The 18998-nt window shown below is 39.7% G+C and overlaps 1 protein-coding gene across 8 annotated transcripts; it reads left to right on the top strand.

The window, feature by feature from the left end:
• Nucleotides 1–494: 494 nt before the first annotated feature.
• Nucleotides 495–17336, top strand: LOC130538618 (kinesin-associated protein 3-like). Of its 8 annotated transcripts, XM_057056390.1 has the most exons (22): nucleotides 520–770; nucleotides 2414–2545; nucleotides 6832–6986; nucleotides 7212–7273; nucleotides 7802–7943; nucleotides 8567–8666; nucleotides 8729–8853; nucleotides 8983–9081; nucleotides 10126–10304; nucleotides 10599–10761; nucleotides 10843–10943; nucleotides 11029–11134; nucleotides 11241–11353; nucleotides 11945–12110; nucleotides 12366–12491; nucleotides 13134–13232; nucleotides 13364–13449; nucleotides 13644–13723; nucleotides 13835–13988; nucleotides 14310–14394; nucleotides 15135–15240; nucleotides 16252–17336. In XM_057056390.1, exons 1-22 carry the CDS (start codon nucleotides 742–744, stop codon nucleotides 16304–16306), a joined length of 2463 nt encoding a protein of 820 aa, XP_056912370.1. In that variant the 5' UTR covers nucleotides 520–741; the 3' UTR covers nucleotides 16307–17336. The 8 variants fall into 8 exon arrangements, 6 of the variants coding, with proteins under 6 accessions (XP_056912372.1, XP_056912374.1, XP_056912370.1 ...); XM_057056392.1 differs by lacking the exons at nucleotides 15135–15240; nucleotides 16252–17336 and adding an exon at nucleotides 14469–14540 and having other exon boundaries at nucleotides 495–770; XM_057056391.1 differs by lacking the exon at nucleotides 13644–13723 and having other exon boundaries at nucleotides 521–770.
• The last annotated feature ends 1662 nt before the right edge of the window (nucleotides 17337–18998 follow it).

The following is an 18998-nucleotide window of genomic DNA, read 5'->3' as shown; positions in this document are numbered from 1 at the left end:
TAAATGATTTAAATTATGAAAGAATATTTACAGCCACATGAAGTAAATAAGCAACTTGATGTTAACATCAAGGGAAAGTGTCATCAGCCACATTTGCCTCTAGTTTTCTTGAAGAGAGTGTCATGAGACAAGCATAATGTCTACAGTATTACCAAAATGTGGGAGTAATGCAAAAACCAAGAGGCAGCAGCAACAGAAGAAAAGGGAGAAGCAGTCCTTTTTATAACACAGAAGCATGATAGAGGAAAGTGTGAACTGTGTGGGTTGCTGGAAATGGTTGATCTTGTCATATTCTACTGTCCAAGGTACCAGGCACTGAGTCATACTAAAAGGAATGTTTAAAAGAACTAAAGTATGTAATCTCACAGAATTATTGAGGAGAAATTTGGATAATGTCGCTTTCAGGTCGATTTTTAGATATAACAGGGCTCAGCAGAAGTTAGCCCTTAGGCTTAGGGCATTTCGCTCCAGTCCAGAAGGTGACGGTAATGCACCTACAAACTGGTTGCCAACCGCCATTAAAAATCAAAAGAAGAAGAAGAAAGGAAGGAAAGAAAGAAAGGAAAAAGAAGACGCAGGAACAGTGGAAGTAGGAGGAGAGCAACCGCAGTCGTAGCATCCATCATTTATTCTTCGATAGAACTACACTGTCAGTAGAAACGTAATAAGGACTTCAGCCCTGTAAGCGTTTAGAAGCAAGCATTCTGATTCCGTTAAACTTAAATTATTTAGTTAAGGGTGATGCAGGACGACGCGCGATATCTCAAACGGTAAGGATAGCTAGCTATTAGTTTCTAGCTATATGCACGAACACACATATTGTATGTATGTACAGTATATGTGTGTATGTATAAAATTATTTCTTCCCATTATCTTGCATGCCAAGCCTTTTTTGAGAAAACAGATGATAGACTTACTCTCAGAAGAAAATAAAAAACGCATTGAGAATAAACATACAAAACAATAATACAATAACTGATTAACATAAAAATGCCAATGCGAATAAAATGACATTAAGATGGAATTGAGTGAATAAATAAATACAAAAACTATACAGAAAGTAAATAAAATGTTCAGAACATTAGTGCAAATGAATATGTGGTGGATGGACTGTTACTAAATGGCTAAGCTGTCATCCATGTTGAACAACACGTCCCACCCCCTGACAGCACTGGGCAGCTCCTTCAATGAGCGGCTGCTCCACCCTCGCTGTGTGAAGGAGAGGTATCGCAGAGCTTTCCTGCCGGCTGCTGTCAGACTGCACAATAAACATAACACCCGCTAACACAATCTGAATATTATATATTCTGATATGTATATTGTATTCACCCTCTGTACTATGTACAGGTACACAGAGGCCGAGTATCCATTTATCTGGATTATTGTAAATATACATCCTCTTTGTATATTCCAAATCCTGTTCTATTTGATTTTATCTTATTTTTCTCTGAGTGCTCTTGCTGCTGTTGTTGCACTGTAAATTTCCCCGTGTGGGACAATAAAGGATCTGAATCTGAATCTAAAGACAGAGCTCAGCCAGAAGCTGAGGTTCTCTGTTTAAGTCAAGCTATCTCCCAACTCTTACCTGTGGTCATGAGCTTTGACTAATGATTGAAGGGACAAGATTGTGAATACAAGAAGCTGAAAGGAGATTTCTCGGTAGATTGTTTGGGTTCTGCCGTGGAGATAGGGTGAGGAGCTCGGGCATCTTATATGAGCTCAATGTAGAGCCATTACTCCTCAGTGTTGAGATGTGGAGGAGGTTCAGGCCCCTGGCAAGGATGCCTCCATGGAGAGGCGGTTCAGGCATGTCCATCCAGAAGAGCCATGGCAGATGAAGGACACACTGGAGAGATTAGATGTCTTATTTGCCTGGGGAATGCCGTGGGATTCCCTTGGAGGACATTGTGAGAGTGGCTCATTCTAGGGGCTACCCCCACGGCCCAGACAAGGGAAAGAAAGACAGATACACAGAATTGAAAATGCAAGTTTCAACTTTAAAACCCATTTAGATGTCTGGGCCAGACAGTTATTTTTCAGAGTAAGAAGAGGGAAAAGGATAAACTTGATTGCAGGAGTTATGGACTGACCGAAAAAAAATTAGTCAATTATTTATTTGTAATTGAGGTAATCGAATTACTCGAGGAATCATTTCACCTCTGTGATTGTGGGACATTTAGAGTTCCAGTGCATCCCTTTGTCTCAAGACAAATTCATGTGTTCAACTTGGTTATGCTTGTGAGTCTATTGCTCACCCACGGGTCCAGTTACCAACAATACCTTCATGTAGATATATTTTATTATTGTTCTTAGCAATAGAATACAGACCTTGCAAAGCGTGATGAACACAGCCTTGATTTTTTCATGACTTTCAGGACTTTGATCAAGTGTCTTTATTTACTTTTTCCCCAAGCAAAGTGACTGCAGGCAGTTTGGATGTCCATCCCACTGAAAAGGCCTTAGTCGTTCACTATGAGGTGGAAGCCTCTATATTGGCAGAAGATGGAGGTCATATGCTGGATGAACGCAAAGAGGGACAAAAGATGTGGGTATATTATTTTTCACAATTCGCATCCTTTTCAATGTGCTATTAGGATACTGTTTTCTATAATTGAAATATAATAACTGAAGGTATATTCTAGCACATCATTCACCCCCACAGTTCAGTGTTTTACTTCAATTTCCACTTACCGTAAATTCTGGACTACAGAGCGCACCTGATTAAAAGCTGCATAATCTAATTTTAGAAAGAAAATCAATTTTGTACTTATATAAGCCGCACCGGATTTTAAGCCGCAGGTACCCCACGTAGTAATATGAAAAATTAGATCGAAACATTCAGTACCGTTATTTGTTTTTATTACCGTAAGAGACGAGTGACAGACAGGTAAGAAACAACAGCCACTCTTTTCACTTGTATGTTTATACAGAGACCTTAAATCCAATTTTCATCACGGCAGGATTTTTTTAACTTTTCTTTTAATTTAATCCGCTTAGCAACATAAACAAATATATTGTACCGGTAAATGCTTTTTTTCTAACGGTGTCTGTAATGCAGCTACCTTGAAATATACGTTTGTATGAGCTACACACAAATTACGTGGTTTATGCTTTTTTACTCAAACCATGAACAATCTAAAACACCCCAATGGCCCACCTCTAAAATCTTCTATTTTCATCTTGGTGGCGATTGCTTTTGCCTTCCGTCTGATTTGTGCAGTGGAAACACCGCGGCCGCCTGCTGTCTGTGTGTTGACCCAGTCTTCCAGAAAGTTTTCAAGCTCGGGCCACCTGCGATGTTTACGTCTAAAAGCTTTTGTCGTCTTTTTGCTTTGGATCAGTTCTTCAGGCGGGCGTCTCCACCTTCTCACCATTGATTACCGTAATTTATGCCAAGATTACGTGCAGCAGCTCGATTTCCTTCTTCAACCCCCAGAGTGATCGCTTTTAACTTAAAAGTCGCATCATATGCTTTTCTTTAGTATTTTCTATGTTGATGAGGGTTAGTAAAAATGACTGATTCACAATAGTTGTGATAGTGCGCTTGACTGATCATTAAGATTAAGATGTACTTTATTCATCCCCGTGGGGAAATTGAATTATAGTAGCATCCTATACAAAGTATAGAAACAGAATAAATAAATACAGATAAGATTAGAACATTATAAGCATATATACAGCATATATTATAAGCATATATAAATATATATATATAATATATACATAATATAATATATACATATTATAAGCATTATAAGCATATATACATAAATATAGAATAAATAAAAATAAAATTACAACATGAACATTGCACAGTTATTGTTATTGGCTGGGTTTGGATGAGTTATATAGTCTGATGGCGGACGGCAGGAAGGGCTTCCTGTACCGTTCCTTAGAGCAGCGAGGCTGCAGGAGTCTGCTGCTGAAGCTGCTTCTCAGTTTGTCCACTGTGTTATGGAGGGGGTGGGAGGGATTTTCCATGATTGTCCGCAGTTTCAACACCATCCTGTCCCTCACCACCTCGTCCAAGTTTGCCTGTCTACAGCCAACAACAGACCCTGCCTTTTTAATGAGTTTGTTAAGTCTGTTGGCATCCTTTGCTTTAATGCCTGCTCCCCAGCACACCGCAGCAAAGAAGATGGTACTAGCCATGACAGACTGGTAGAACATGTGGAGCATCCTGCTGCAAACACTGAAGGACCTGAGTCTCCTGAGGAAATAGAGTCTGCTCATGGCCTTCTTGTAAACAGCATCGGTGTTTGTGGACCAGTCCAGTTTATTGTCCAGCTGAACACCCAGGAACCTGTAAGATGGGACTACTTCCACATCCTTCCCACTAATGCAGACTGGGGAGGGAGGGGACTTGCTTTTACTAAAACCCACCACCATCTCCTTTGTCTTGGTCATGTTGAGCTGCAGAAGGTTCTCCCTGCCCCACCTGACAAAACTCTCCACAAGGTCCCTGTATTCATCCTCCTGTCCATTCTCCACACAGCTGACTATGACTGTGTCATCCGAGTACTTCTGGAGATGACATGTCTCAGAGTGGTACTGGAAGTCAGCTGTGTAGGTGGTGAACAGAAATGGGGAGAGCACAGTTCCTTGGGGAGCTCCTGTGTTGCTCATCAGGGGGTCGGACACACAGCTTCGCAGTCTCACAAACTGTGGCCGACCTGTCAGGTAGTCCTCGATCCAAGAAACAAGGGGAGCATCCATCTGCATGTTCTCCAACTTAGCCCTCAGCAGTCTTGGCTGGATGGTGTTGAAGGCGGAAGAGAAGTCGAAGAACATGACCCGCACTGTGGTGTTTAGTCTGTCCAAGGAGGAGTAAGCCCTCTGCAGCAGGTATATTACTGCGTCATCAACCCCCACCTTGGGCTGATAGGCAAACTGCAGAGGGTCCTGAAAGGGGCTCACCAGAGGTCTGAGGTGTGACAGCACCAGCCGCTCCATGACCTTCATAATGTGGGAGGTCAGTGCTATTGGCCTGTAGTCACTTGGTGCCACAGGATGGGTCTTCTTCGGCACCGGGACCAGGCAGGATGTCTTCCATAGCACTGGGATCCTCTGAAGATGAAGGCTCTGGTTGAACAGGTGCTGCAGTATCCCACACAGCTGCCTGGAGCAGCTCTTCAGCACTCGTGGGCTGATGCCGTCCGGTCCGGCAGCCTTTCTCTGGTTGAGCCTCTCTAGCTCTCTCTTCACCTGGCCAGACGTGAAGGATAGTCCTGTTGGGGGGATGGGTGTCATGTTGGAATCCGTGTAGGGTGTCAGCAGGGGGGAGGGGGAAGAAGTTGGCAGAGGTGTTAGGGGTTTTGGGAGATGTGAAGGGGACCCATTGTTATCCAGAGGAATATTGGGACAGCTGTGGGGGGGGGGGGCTAGAATCAAACCTGTTGAAAAACTGGTTCAACTCATTAGCTTGGTCCACGTTCCCATCAGCTCAGCGTATTCCTTTCTTCTGGAAGCCAGTGATTGTTCTCATCCCACTCCAAACATCCCTGGTCTGGTTCCTCTCCAGTCTCTCCTCCAGCTTCTTCCTGTAGGCGTCCTTGCTCTCCTTCAGACTGCGTTTCAATTCCTTCTGTACACTCCTGAGCTCAGCCGGGTCCCCAGCAGTGAAGGCCCTCTTCTTCTTGTTCAAAAGGGCCTTCAGGTCACTTGTCACCCATGGTTTGTTGTTTGGGTAACAGCGTACCTTTTTGGTGGGGACGGAGTTCTCAGTGCAGAACTTGATGTACAGTGATCCCTCGTTTATCGCGGGAGTTGCGTTCCAAAAATAACACGCGAAAAGTGAAATCCGTGAAGTAGTCAGCTTTATTTTTTATTATTATTTTACAATGCAATACTGAACTATAGAATGAAACCAAAAATCAAAACCTGTTTTAAAGCCCAAAATTTGTTTAAAACAATAATTTTAATATAGTAATACAAGGTTGGAAACATTGTCACTCGCGTATTTCACAGTCCCAGCTGTGGCTCTTCGTCCTGACTCCGCTCCGCTGTAGCGTCTGTTTCTACTGAAGGCGCAGGAGTCTTTCTCCGAGAGAAGAACATTGTTATGGGTAGTTGTTGGCGCTCTTTCTTTTTCTGAGCAAGAAGATTTATATAAACGGATATGCCACCTTCGATTACATTTGAGAACTGCAATGAACGACTCGCAAAAAAAATCCGTGAAGCCGTGAAAGATGAAACGCGATATAGCGAGGGATCACTGTAGTCGGAAACACAGTCTGTCAGTCCATCCAGGTCCTCACCATGTGGTTCACAGAGAGCAGACCAGTTGGTGGTCTCTAGGGCATCCCGCAGACACTCCATGGCACCATCAGACCATTTCATAACAGTCCTCACAGTGACTGGTTGCTGCTGAACCACAGGTATGTATGATGGGGAGAGCAGCACGAGATTGTGATCAGACTTGCCTAGCGGAGGGAGTGCTGTGGAAGTGTATGCATTGGTGACATTAGCATACAGTAAATCCAAAGTCTTCCTGTCTCTCGTGCTGCACTGGACATATTTAAAAAAGAACAATTAAGTTTAGGGAGCTGCTACTACTGGCTGCCGCCTGAGACAGCGCCATTTTAGATTTCATATCATACAATTTCATTGGACCTCTGTCTGGACCTCAACAATTTTATTGGTCTACTACGGTGCCACAAAAAAAAAACATGAATAAGCCGCACCATAGAATAAGCCGCAGTGTTTAAAGTGTAGAAAAAAAGTAGCGGCTTATAGTCCAGAATTTACAGGTAATCCTGTCACTTTTGCTTTACATGTAATCGTTTAGGCCTTTATGTTTTACTGATCAATGCTGTTTTTCCTTCCCTCTAGTATTCGTGTGAAAAGTCTCTCTTCAACTACAGATGTGGGAGCTTTGGCCAAGAAAGTGGTGGAGGAGTGTAAACTAATCCCTTCTTCACGTTTGGCCCAGGTGGAGCAACTTCTTTACTACTTGCAAAACAGGAAATCACCAGTGGAATGCAGAGGTTAGTTGCAACAGTTATTCTACCACATTTTAAACTTTTTAACCAATTTTTTCTCTAATCTCCATTTTTATGTCGGGAGTACGCTTTCCGTAATACAAGCATTACAATACTAGCGCAACTTAGTTCTTTTTAGATAATTGGATAACTTATAAGACACGTGTGTCTCAGAGACTGTGAATCCATGAACTTTTTTGTTCTCTTATTAGTTTGCTTTTTTGTTAACAGCTGAGCGAAAAGAAAAAGGAACACTCAAACCCAGAGAGTTGACACCATTTGATGGGATGGAGGTACTGTCTTAAATTCTTACTCTGTTCATTAGTAATTTTTTTTAGCATTTATTTGACATTTTTAGTCTTCAAATATCCCTGAAAATCACTGTACCATGCTTGATTTCAAGCTAATTTAATGTTGTTAATGCTTAGAATCTATACAATTATACAAATATACACTGCAAAATATATAAGACATAGGGATATATTATATATTTCTTTTTAAGATCTTGAGCTGAACTAATGATAAGCCATTGAGCATTTTTTTACTTCAGCATAGCCCACAAAATGGTGTAGAAATCATAAAATTAAGTCTTGCAAAATCCCATTATTTATTTTAAATGTCTATGATTTGAAAAACAGTGTATATTTGCGGTTACTGAAATTAGTTTTACTGATTATTTTAGCACTTTTATTATGCATGAATAAATATGTTGCATAGACTCATGGTTCTGGAATTTTGTATGGTTGCCCAAAGTCTGATGTTGTGCAGAATATTTATTGTATCACTGAATTTTGTGTGTCAATCTTTGCTTTCCTTTTTAGTTGGATGAAGAAGCTGTTATCACTAGAGTTGATGAATATGTTGAATTGCTCTATGAAGGTATCCCAGAGAAGATCAGGGGTTCTGCTCTTATTCTGCAACTTGCTCGCAATCCTGATAACCTGGAAGAGCTTTTACACAATGGTATTTTTTTTACTGTTGTTGGGGAATATAATTTAAACTTTGAAATACCCACATAAACAAGCTAATTTATGGTCCTATTAATAGTGCTTTAGACAAGCAGTAGATGCAGTTCTAATCTTGTTCTGCCAGCTTAGTACCTTTTTGTCTGGTTTCATAATGAAGTTAAGATATGTTTTTGAATAACATTGTATATGCTATGTTAGACAATGTCTTTTTTTGTAAAATATTTTGATTATTTCAACAAAATCTAGACTAAAATTGCAAAATAACCTCCTGCGCTTACAGTATTGCACTAAGCTGCATTGGCAGTAAATATATAAAAATCTGGAGTAAACCTTTTATTAGCAGTTTCATATTTTTTAGAAATAAGAGTTACCACAGGGCAAGAGTAGATAATTTAAAGTGTATTTATATTGCTTTATTTGAGTATGGTAATTGTCTGTGACACGTGAAAAAATTGATGTTGGGTGATGATGTGATGAACATACTGTAAGTTTGGAATTAAAAACAAAAACTATGCCATATGCAGTTTCAATCCCCCAGTTGCCTCGAATCACAGCCTTTGTCAGTTTCCCTATCAATAATGTCAATCATTTTGAAATGTTGTGTGTCTGTTTATGCAGAGGCAGCCTTAGGAGCCTTGGCAAGAGTCTTGCGTGAAGAATGGAAACAGAGTATAGAGCTGGCAACTATCATCATTTACATCTTTTTCTGTTTTTCCAGGTAAACACTTGCTTGCAATGTCTTTATATTTTGTACTTTTACATCATTGTGCTTTCCTGTAGTTTTTCTCAGTTTCATGGAGTCGTGAGCCATTATAAAGTTGGTGCTTTGTGCATGAGTGTGGTGGAACATGAACTGAAGAGACATGATTTGTGGCAGGAGGAGTTGCACAGGAAAAACAAGGCTTATATCCTTTTGTTATTTACATTTCTGATCACTTGTTCTTTTACATATCTTTTACATATTTCACATGCAAATGGCATGTGAAATATGCAAATGGCATGTGAAATATGAGCCTTAACACATTTTCGTGCACGTGAATCCGCTCCAGATAACAGCTCACTGAGGAAAGACCAAGATTTGGCTCTGAAAAAATACAAAGGTCTTTTAGCTAAACAGGAGCAGCTTCTCAGAGGTATACTCTCAAACACACAACATACTGTAATGCCTAAAATGAGTATGTCTGTGTAGATTCTCAATCATCTTGGTCATAGTTATCCAAGGCAGTTTTCCTTGGCAACTGGAATGTTTTTCTTCTCTTTTGAAGACATTTCGCCTTTTATCCAGAAGGTTTCTTCAGTTCTGAACTTGCTGGGGACAGAGCTTGAAAATATAGCCCTTGTGGACCATTAGCATGCTGATGATCTGGCAGGATCGTTGGTAGGGTCTTTCACCTAGTTTCAGTTGAGTTGTCTCTCCTTTGTCTGCTGGCTCACATGGTGGTGAGTCACCAGGTCTCCTGAAATGGTGTGAACATTTGGTTTGTTGTTGGAAGGAGTGGAGGACTGGCACAACACAGATGTGCCACCCCTTCAGTTCAGGACTCAGCAGTCCACTTACACTTAAAGGAGATTGGGCACTCTTTTGAGGACAGCCAAGTACGGGTACTGGCCAGAGTAGACTGCTGGTTTGAAAAAAACATCCTTAAACAGAGGTGGTGGCCCAAGGCACTTCGTATCACCCACATACAATGCAGTCCTCCACTCCTTCCAACAACAAACCAAATGTTCACACCATTTCAGGAGACCTGGTGACTCACCACCATGTGAGCCAACAGACAAAGGGGAGACACCTCAACTGAAACTAGGTGAAAGACCCTACCAATGACTCTCAGGTGAGCACCCAGATCATCAGCATACTAATGGTCCACAAGTGCTATATTTTCAAGCTCTGTCCCCAACGAATTCAGAACTGAAAAAGCCTTCTGGATAGAAGGTGAAATGTCTTCAAAGAGAAGAAATACAGTCCAGTTGCCAAAGAAAACCACCTTGGATAAAATGAGTATATAAAATTCACAGGCAACATTTTGCACAATGATGTGAGCATTTCATCTAATATTTTTGGTAATTTTGACTTATACTTGGGCACTTTTGTCTTAATGTTTAATTTAAACATTTCTGAACTAGTATTTTTTGGGAGTTTTACATTTCTCTACACTTTCTTCTCATTTTCTTTGAAGTATCTCTTTACCTCCTGTTGAACCTTGCTGAGGACACAAGAACGGAACTAAAGATGAGAAATAAAAACATTGTTGGCCTTCTTGTCAAAATACTAGAACGAGATGATGAGGAGTTGTTGGTGCTGGTGGTCTCGTTCCTGAAAAAACTTTCTGTCTTCCTGGAGAACAAGAATGACATGGTGAGGGGTTGAGATGGAAATAGGCTTCACTACTACAGATTACTTATTTTCTCATTACTTATTTTCTTGTTGCACATTTTCTTGACTTACAGTTGAAATTGTTGGGTATGTAGATAAACTGTTCCAGCCTTCATACTTACCGGTAATACTGCTTTAGTTTGAGCCACCATTACATTTTTTAGGTTGCAGTAAATATTTGGCTATGGTTGCTTTCTCACAAATTGAATAATAACCATTTCTTTCTTTTGTAATTAGGCCAGTGATGTCTAATTCTGTCCTTTCTTTGCTCAACAGGCTGAACTCAACACTGTGGAACGATTAGCTCATCTCGTTCCCTGTGACCATGAAGACCTGTTAAACTTGATTCTACGTTTACTGCTTAACCTCTCTTTTGATTCTGGATTGAGAGCCAAGATGGTCGAAGTTGGATTACTGCCGAAATTAGTTGCACTGATCGGTAACATAAAACCACATCACTATTGTCTCTCACTTCTATTCTTGCTAAATATGTTTGAATTTCATCTTTGTTGGCCTACAGGTGATGAGAACAACCATCAGATAGCCATGCAAATTGTGTATCACATTAGCATTGATGACTGCTTTAAGGCCATGTTCGGATACACTGATTTCATACAACAGGTACATAATTCATTCAAAAATTACTTTACAATGAACTGATTCTAGGTTGTTGTGTTTCACCAATGCAAGTGCTTTTTGTGTTTAGTTAATGCAAATGCTGTTTGAGCACAGCGAGGAAGAGATTGAACTTGAGCTCTGCATCTGCATTAACCTGGCTGCAAATAAGAAGAATGCACAAAAAATGTGTGAAGGTATCTGCTATGTTTACTATTTTGATTGCTAACTTTAAATCTATTGGGTTTTAGTAACAGTGAAAATTCTGATTTAATGTATATTCTGTTTTATTTTATTGTGTAGGAAATAGGTTAAAGATGCTCATGAAGAGAGCTTTGAAGACAAAAGCCTTCTTACTTATGAAGATCATCAGAAACATTTCACAGCATGAAGGACCCACCAAAGCACTGTTCATAGTGAGTTACATTTCCCTTGCGGGGTCAGAGGGAGGTTGCTGGAGCCTATCCCAGGTAGCATATGAGCGATAGTAGGGTGCGCCTATGGATGGGACCCCAGCTCATCGCAGGACCCTCTTTGTTCAAGGATACCTTGGCATTGCATTGAAGATATCCTCTTGCTACCAGCACACCTTTCAAATTTTATCACACCCCATCCCAGTCTCCTACAGACTGAGTTAACACTGCCTGCAATGGAGAATAAATTGTAGAAACAAGCATTATTCAAATTAATAAATAGGCCTTCTTACCAGTTGATTAAAACATTATTTGTTTCCAAGCTATTACTGATTCATCTCAAGCAAGACAAAACATTCTGTTTTGATGTGACACTGTATGGATGTGTGATGTAGAAAGGGGGGAAAAAACCCTAAAAGGTACCCAGATTATTTTACACGCTTTACTTGATCTCCACTCTAAAAGTACATCAGTAGGTTTAAAGTGGATGAATTAGATGATGAAATATAGTTACCATTATGTTCATTGCATTAATTTAGTCGATGTCGTAATATTAATATCTACTATTGCACTGTGGCGGATTTTTTTCCTCAGGATTATATTGGTGATCTGGCAGCAGAGCTTTCTATAGAAAAAGAGGACATGTGGGTTCTTGAGTGTCTGGGGACACTGGCCAACCTTACCATTCCTGATCTGGAATGGGAGTTGGTGCTAAAGGAATACAACCTCGTACCATACCTCAAAGACAAACTCAAACCAGGTATTGCTGTTAATAGTATTTAGATAGAATAGTCTTTCACTGTATGTATATAAAAGTATTTCACTGAGCTACTGTGTGATACTAATATGGGTCCTAATTTTACCATTGTGTAAAACAATAAATGAGAGAGAGAGATGATTGATCCATCCATCAATCAGAATGTCTATTTCTCATGTTTCTGTTGGGTACTCTGGTTATGTCCTGCATTTTCCTGCTGGTGAGATTTGAATTGTTGCAATACTGTGTGTATTTCAGGCTCAGCAGAGGATGACCTCATGCTGGAAGTGGTGATAATGATCGGAACAGTTTCGATGGACAAAACTTGCGCAACTATGTTGGCAAAATCTGGCATTATCCCTGCTCTTATTGAGCTGCTCAATGGTGACGTTTCCCTGGAGTTCTGTTTAGCATATTCTGATTGACACGTGTGTGTGTGTGTGTGGTGTGTGTGTGTGTGTGTGTGTGTGTGTGTGTGAGTGAATTCAACTGCATGTGGGCTATGTTTAATGCGATAGGCTTATTTGCACAAAATTTTAGGAGCAAATTGTGATGCTTTCATAAACCATAGTGCTGCGTCTTCACAAATCCCTTTCCTCAAGTTGGGCAGGTATAAAATTTCTTCTTTTAGGTATAGTATAGTTTATCTTTTATATTTTTTTGTGCAATTATAAAGGGTTTATTTTACCTCAAATTACTACTGTTTCCAAAAGAATGATGAGATTTCTGTTAAGTCGGTCATCTTGCATTGCAATGGTTAAGGTTATTTATGTGTTAGGATGAGTCTACAGGCAGGTAAAACAGAATATTGCAAACCTTTGAAACACCTTGTGCTAATTATAGTTTGTAAAAATGCTAAACAGAGTTAAACAACCAAAGGAAACAGTGTATTATGTACAGTAGCTAATGATAATGGAGCAATCAATATTTAAACGTAATAATATCCACACACAGTTTGAACTCGTTGACTGTTAAAAGATTACACATCTCATGAAGGAATTGTAACTGTTGTTTCTTGTGTTTTAGCCCAACAGGAAGATGATGAGTTTGTATGTCAGATTGTGTACGTTTTTTATCAAATGGTGTTTCATCAAGCTACAAGAGATGTCATCGTCAAAGAGACCCGTATCCTTACCATCATGCTGCCTAAATTGCCACGTGCTGCCATCCCAAGAGACAGCTGTATTAATATTGCTTCTTAATTCTTGATCCTGATTTTTTTTTTAGAAATTCTTCTCCTTAGTAGTTTTGTCTAGAGGCTCCAGCCTACCTGATAGATCTGATGCATGACAAGAATGCAGAGATCAGAAAAGTGTGTGACAACACACTGGATATTATTGGTGTAAGTGGAACACAATTTGGAGAACAATATAAAAGCATCATATTTGAGCATGTTTTTCATATTTACTGTAAACCTAAAGTTTATCCTCTATCAAGTGGATTTGAAAATTAGACAAATGGATATAAGTTTCAAATCAGAGAACCATGATTGCTTCCATGTAACTAGGTCTTCCTACTCAAATAAAATTCCCACAGAGTGCATTGAGCAAAATGAAAAGCAGATGGCATCATGAGTCTCCATATATGTACACTGGGACACATGAAGACAACATACTGTCAGTTTCTGCACCGCCACAAACATGTCAGTTTTAGTGTTGTGAAAGTACTTATACAATAATGTATGCTGTGTATTTCATCGCGACAATCTTCTGTTACTTATCTTTCAGGAATATGATGAGGAGTGGGGCAGTAAAATTCAAAGAGAGAAGTTTCGTTTGCATAACAATCAGTGGTTGGAAATGGTTGAAAATCGGCAGGTGGATGAGTCAGATCCTTATCCGTATGATAACGATGATAGAATTGATCTTTTCTACAGTGCAGGTATGCATGTGTTAGCCCATAAAGAGCATTGTCAGCTTTATTATTTAACAGTGTATTTCCAGTTTCTCACCATTTCTGAAGTGCTCTTTCTTCTTATTGTATCTCAGGGGTCCACAGAGATATGAATAACACATGTATCAGCACTCTACTTTCATAGTTTCAAATACTTATGTCTGCAGATGTGCTGAACTGTTATTTGAACTCATAAATGATATAAAGGTCAAACTGTAGGTAGTATTATTGTGTAGTTGAAGCCCATCTGTGTGGATTGGTATTAATCCAAATGGATTGAGGTGGATAACCATTTATGTTTGTTTTTAGATGGAATCACTCCAGCAGATGGATCTGTCAGCCCTGATTTCTTCAGTGACATTCTGCCTCAAAATGGGGACTTGCATCATAGAGGGTGAGTTAAAAGCTTGTCTTTGAGTCCTTAATACCTTTTTTGCACCACAGGAACTTTTTTTTCCATTTTTCCAGGATTTTGAAAATATTGATTGGGTTTCCACTGAAATTTCTGGGGGAATAAATATCCCCAACCCCTTTCCATGAGGACACAGGTATCTAGTTGGGGTGTAGGACTTTTCATGTTTTCCAGAATATTTGTGTGCTGCAGAATGCTCCTATATAGATAAAGTATGCATGGAATATAAACCATAGAGATGAGGCAATCGGAACTCTTCTTAGGAAATTTGCCAAAGTCGTTCTGTATTAGCTGGTTTTTGGTCAAAAACCCTAAACCAGGAATTCATACAACTTGATTCTTATTCATTTTGTTGACTTAAATTCTATTTTTATTAGGGACACACAACATGTATCAGTTGTATTTTTTATTTTTTGGATAATACAATTTTAACCAAAAACTTCTTTTAAAAGCCTACTCCTTCCAACACCGTAGGTGGCAGAATTCCATACGTTGATAATAAAAGACACAAAACACAATCTTCCTACTCTCTGCCAAAATGGTAGTAGTTCCTTTGGCAATATTGTCCCTGTTATTGATAATGTAGTTTTTAAGGAGATTTTTCATTTGTGTTTAATGAACATTCTCTCAAAGATGTTACAGGGAGCTTGTACTAATCACTGCTGAAGTTGAATATAGTCTTCTATTCTGATGTGTGTCTTTTACCGGCTTTGTTTTTTCAGTGACGGCAATGATGTGTTCGACCAGACCACTTCATTATTTGGACGCCCAGCAACTGCTTATGGCTTTAGACCAGATGAGCAGCTATTTTACGACTGTTCATAAAATGTGAGATATCTGTCTGGTTGTCTGTCAGTCTTATATATGATATCTACTGTATATGTCCATTTGTAAATATAGACACATGTAATTGCCAATTCTCAAACCAACAATCTCATTTCTGAACCACTTTTGCTTTGTGGTAGGGCACATTATCCCTCTTAAAGAAGCCACTGACATCAGGGAATATTGTTTCCATTAAGGGTGAACATGGTCTGCAACGGAACTTATTTACTGTAGGTGGTTAGTGTCAAAGAAACATTCACATGGATGGAAGAACCAATAGTTTCCCGGTTGAATGTGGCCCAAAGCATAACACTATCTTACTTAGCTTACTTTAATACATCCCGGTTCCCAGGACTGGCTCTAGGTGGAGGTGTGCCATTTGCTGGTGGGGGTGGTGCTTCATAGCCAACCAAAAAATACATAAATTAAAACAGTAATAACTATATAACTTGCCTATGGTGCCAAATGGCTAGGGCTGATGCTCCTAGTACTATGTTTTCCACAGATAAGTAACTCACAAGCTCCCAGGCCATCCATGTGATATAAAGTAAAACTGGTCTGCAGCGATGCATCTAAAAAATACACGGATCTTTTAGAACGATCATCAATATCTGCAGAAACCTGAGGCTCAACAGCTTTTGTGTTAGAATGGACTATGCGTCCTAAGCTTATCAGAGAGCTGTGACTGCTCCAGATCATATTGATGGTTTGCCATGTTCCTTGGACCACTTTTGATAGATACTTAACACTGCAGTCCAGGAACACCCCACAAATGCTGCAGTTGTCAAGCCATCACAATTTGGCCCTTGACAAACTCCCCTAGATCCTTACGTTTTCTTATTTTTCCTTCTTCTAATGCATCACCTTTAGGGCAAAAAGGTTAATTTGTGGCCCAATATACGTATCTCAGATAACTTCATTTGTCAGCGCTTATGTTATTTATGTTGGGTATCTATTAAACAGGAAAGAGCACAGGAACTAATTTATGACTTTGCTTCTATTCTCTATATACAGACTGTTCTGGAAGGTACAGATTCCACACTACAGAAACAAATCTTCATATAATTAAGGTTGGATTGGTGAGAGAGCGTTTGTAAAATGATCCACTATACTCTATGGGTTGTACCTAAGTTCCTTGTACCTGGTCCTATAATATGTCCACTGAAAAAGTGGACTTGACAAGATGTATTATACCTTTTTCTTATTCTTGTGCTTTTGCTATATCGTAGTCCTTAATGCTATTTCTTTGCATCTGCTTTAACTGCAACAATCAGGGCTTTTGAGCTGTCATGTTTAATGTACCTGTGTCATCGTAATATTGTTTATTTGTCAAGCACTGTCTTATAAGCCATTGTATATTGCTGTTGTGTGTAGATTGATGAAGGGGAATGAGATGTTCCCTTCAACATAGCATGAATTGCTAGAAAACAGCTTTACATAGACGTTAATGCATAAAGGTGAATTAGTGATTGCGCCTTAGATAAAACATAGGTGTGATTATTTAAATAATCAGGACACACTACTTTATATTTTTGCACATTTTTTGTGATCCATTATTTCTTTCTTGTCAATTGTTACTGTGGTGTGTGTTACTTTGCTGTTGTGTAGTATTTTTACATTTAACAAGAAAATGCAGGACGCACAAAAGCATGTTGTAGAACATAAATGTGTCTGTCCTCCAGCTATTACTAAAACACGAAAATTGTTATTTGTAAATAAATAATTCTACATTATTAAGAAATGTAAACAAATTAAAACGGCACTCCAGTTCAAGAAGACACGGTTTTGTGATGTAATATGCTATTGAGGGATTTTTCTTCACCATAATGTGAATAAATAAAAATATTCAGTTTTTAGTGCTAAATGTTATGTTTGCTCAAAAAATGGTGTGCTGTGTATTGGTTTTTGACAGTTCCAGTGTTTGCAGCAGGAGCTATGATATTGATTGTATTACTATCATATAGCTGCAATAATGATTGATAATGAAATTATATTATTTGCATTGGTTAAAGATTTAATTTCTAAATCCAGAACTGAAAAAAAAATTCCCTTGTCAAACCGTAGCTACATAGATGAAAAATACAAATATGTCAAATATATTGTACGTCTCTTTCACTTTGTCTTTGGCATGTCATCTTCTGCTGTCTGTAGGTCAGTTTTGATTCAGAAATCAAATCAATCTTTATTTATATAGCGTCTTTTACAATCAAAATGTTTCAAGGCGCTTTCCAGAATCCCAGGGCCTAACCCCAGACAAGCAACAGTGGCAAGGAAAAACTCCCCTTTAACAGGAAGAAACCTTGAGTAGGACCAGGCTCATGTAGGGGGACCCTCCTGCTGATGGCCGGCTGGGTAGAGAGAGAGGAGAGGGAGGAGATGAGAGGAAAGGACAGGCACAGAGCACAGAAACACATAGAAAAATACACTATTTATACAGCGAGGTCATCATGGTCATCATGCAGCTCCGAAGGCGGCGATACCTGGAAATGAATACAAAAGGGGGGGAAGAGAAGCAGGAAAACTACACAAGAATCAGCATAACTAGTCTGCTTGATGAGGAGAGAAGAGGAAACCATGACCCAGTGGGGTGACAGAGGCCTGTCAGGTGATCATGTTTCCGGACCCCGGCAGCCTTGGCCTATAACAGCATAGCTAAGATGTTAACCTAATGATTAGACGACCCCTAAGTATGATAATTTGTCTATCTATAATAGTAACTGGAACTACAGAATTAGCAACAAGAAGCTTTTTTAAAGAGGTAGGTTTTAAGCCTAATCTTAAAAGTAGCGATGGAATCAGCCTCCTGTACCTCGACAGGGAGCTGGTTCCATAGCAGGGGGGCCTGGTAGCTAAATGCTCGGCCCCCCATTCTACTCCTAGAAACTCTGGGAACCACAAGTAGACCAGCATTCTGAGAGCGGAGCGATCTATTGGGCTGGTAATGTATCACTAGCTCCTCCAGGTAGGATGGAGCTAGGCCTCTGAGGACCTTGTAGGTCAAAAGAAGGGTTTTAAAAATTATTCTAAATTTAACGGGCAGCCAATGAAGCGACGCCATTACAGGAGTAATGTGATCTCTTTTGTCAATACCTGTCAGAACTCTGGCTGCAGCATTTTGGATCAACTGGAGGCTTCTTAAAGAGTTGTTTGGACACCCTGATAATAAAGAGTTAGAGTAGTCCAGCCTGGAAGTAACAAATGCAGGCCAGATGTTATTGTAACCGTCGAGCTGAGGCATCAGACTGAATTTCATCATTGATAAGACGTTCCAGTGAAACGCAAGAAAAAGAAGTTTTACGCAGGTTTAGGAAGATTATTCAAAAAAATATATGCAAATGTATCTCGATGGGAGTGTGAGAAACAACTTTGTTGTTCTGTCCCAGGCTTGCGGGAAACGTCAGTGAGCTTCCTCGTTTCCGCATCGAGTTGACTCATTGTCACAGTCAGGTGATTGAGAGAGTAAAGATGACATAAAAGACCCGAAGCAGACACGCATGATCTCCTAAGGCGGCTTTGAGAAGGGGAAGTGCACATTTTGAGGAGGAAACAGTCAACAAAGCTAATGTTCACCTATCAATGTAACTCTCCAAACACGGTACGACTTTTTAAGAGTGTGGAAGACGAAAAGGATGTCAAACATTTAGAGATCTCTGTCCGTCTTCCGACGGCTCAGTTATGCAGTGGGTCATTTTTTCAATGACTTGTGCGTGTCCATGTGGTTCACATACCTCCTTGTGTTCTACCACTCAGTGCTGGGTCTC

The sequence above is a fragment of the Takifugu flavidus genome, chromosome 15, assembly GCF_003711565.1.
Source record: "Takifugu flavidus isolate HTHZ2018 chromosome 15, ASM371156v2, whole genome shotgun sequence".
Lineage (NCBI taxonomy): Eukaryota > Metazoa > Chordata > Actinopteri > Tetraodontiformes > Tetraodontidae > Takifugu > Takifugu flavidus.
This window is presented reverse-complemented; position numbering and strand designations above follow the sequence as displayed.

Excerpts from the sequence above, each read along its gene's own strand:
- LOC130538618 (XM_057056390.1), top strand. The coding sequence starts at position 742 with ATGCAGGACGACGCGCGATATCTCAAACG. Across the intron at positions 12,111-12,365 it reads CAAAGACAAACTCAAACCAG|GCTCAGCAGAGGATGACCTC; the intron begins GTATTGCTGTTA and ends TGTGTATTTCAG. Across the intron at positions 13,989-14,309 it reads TGATCTTTTCTACAGTGCAG|ATGGAATCACTCCAGCAGAT; the intron begins GTATGCATGTGT and ends GTTTGTTTTTAG.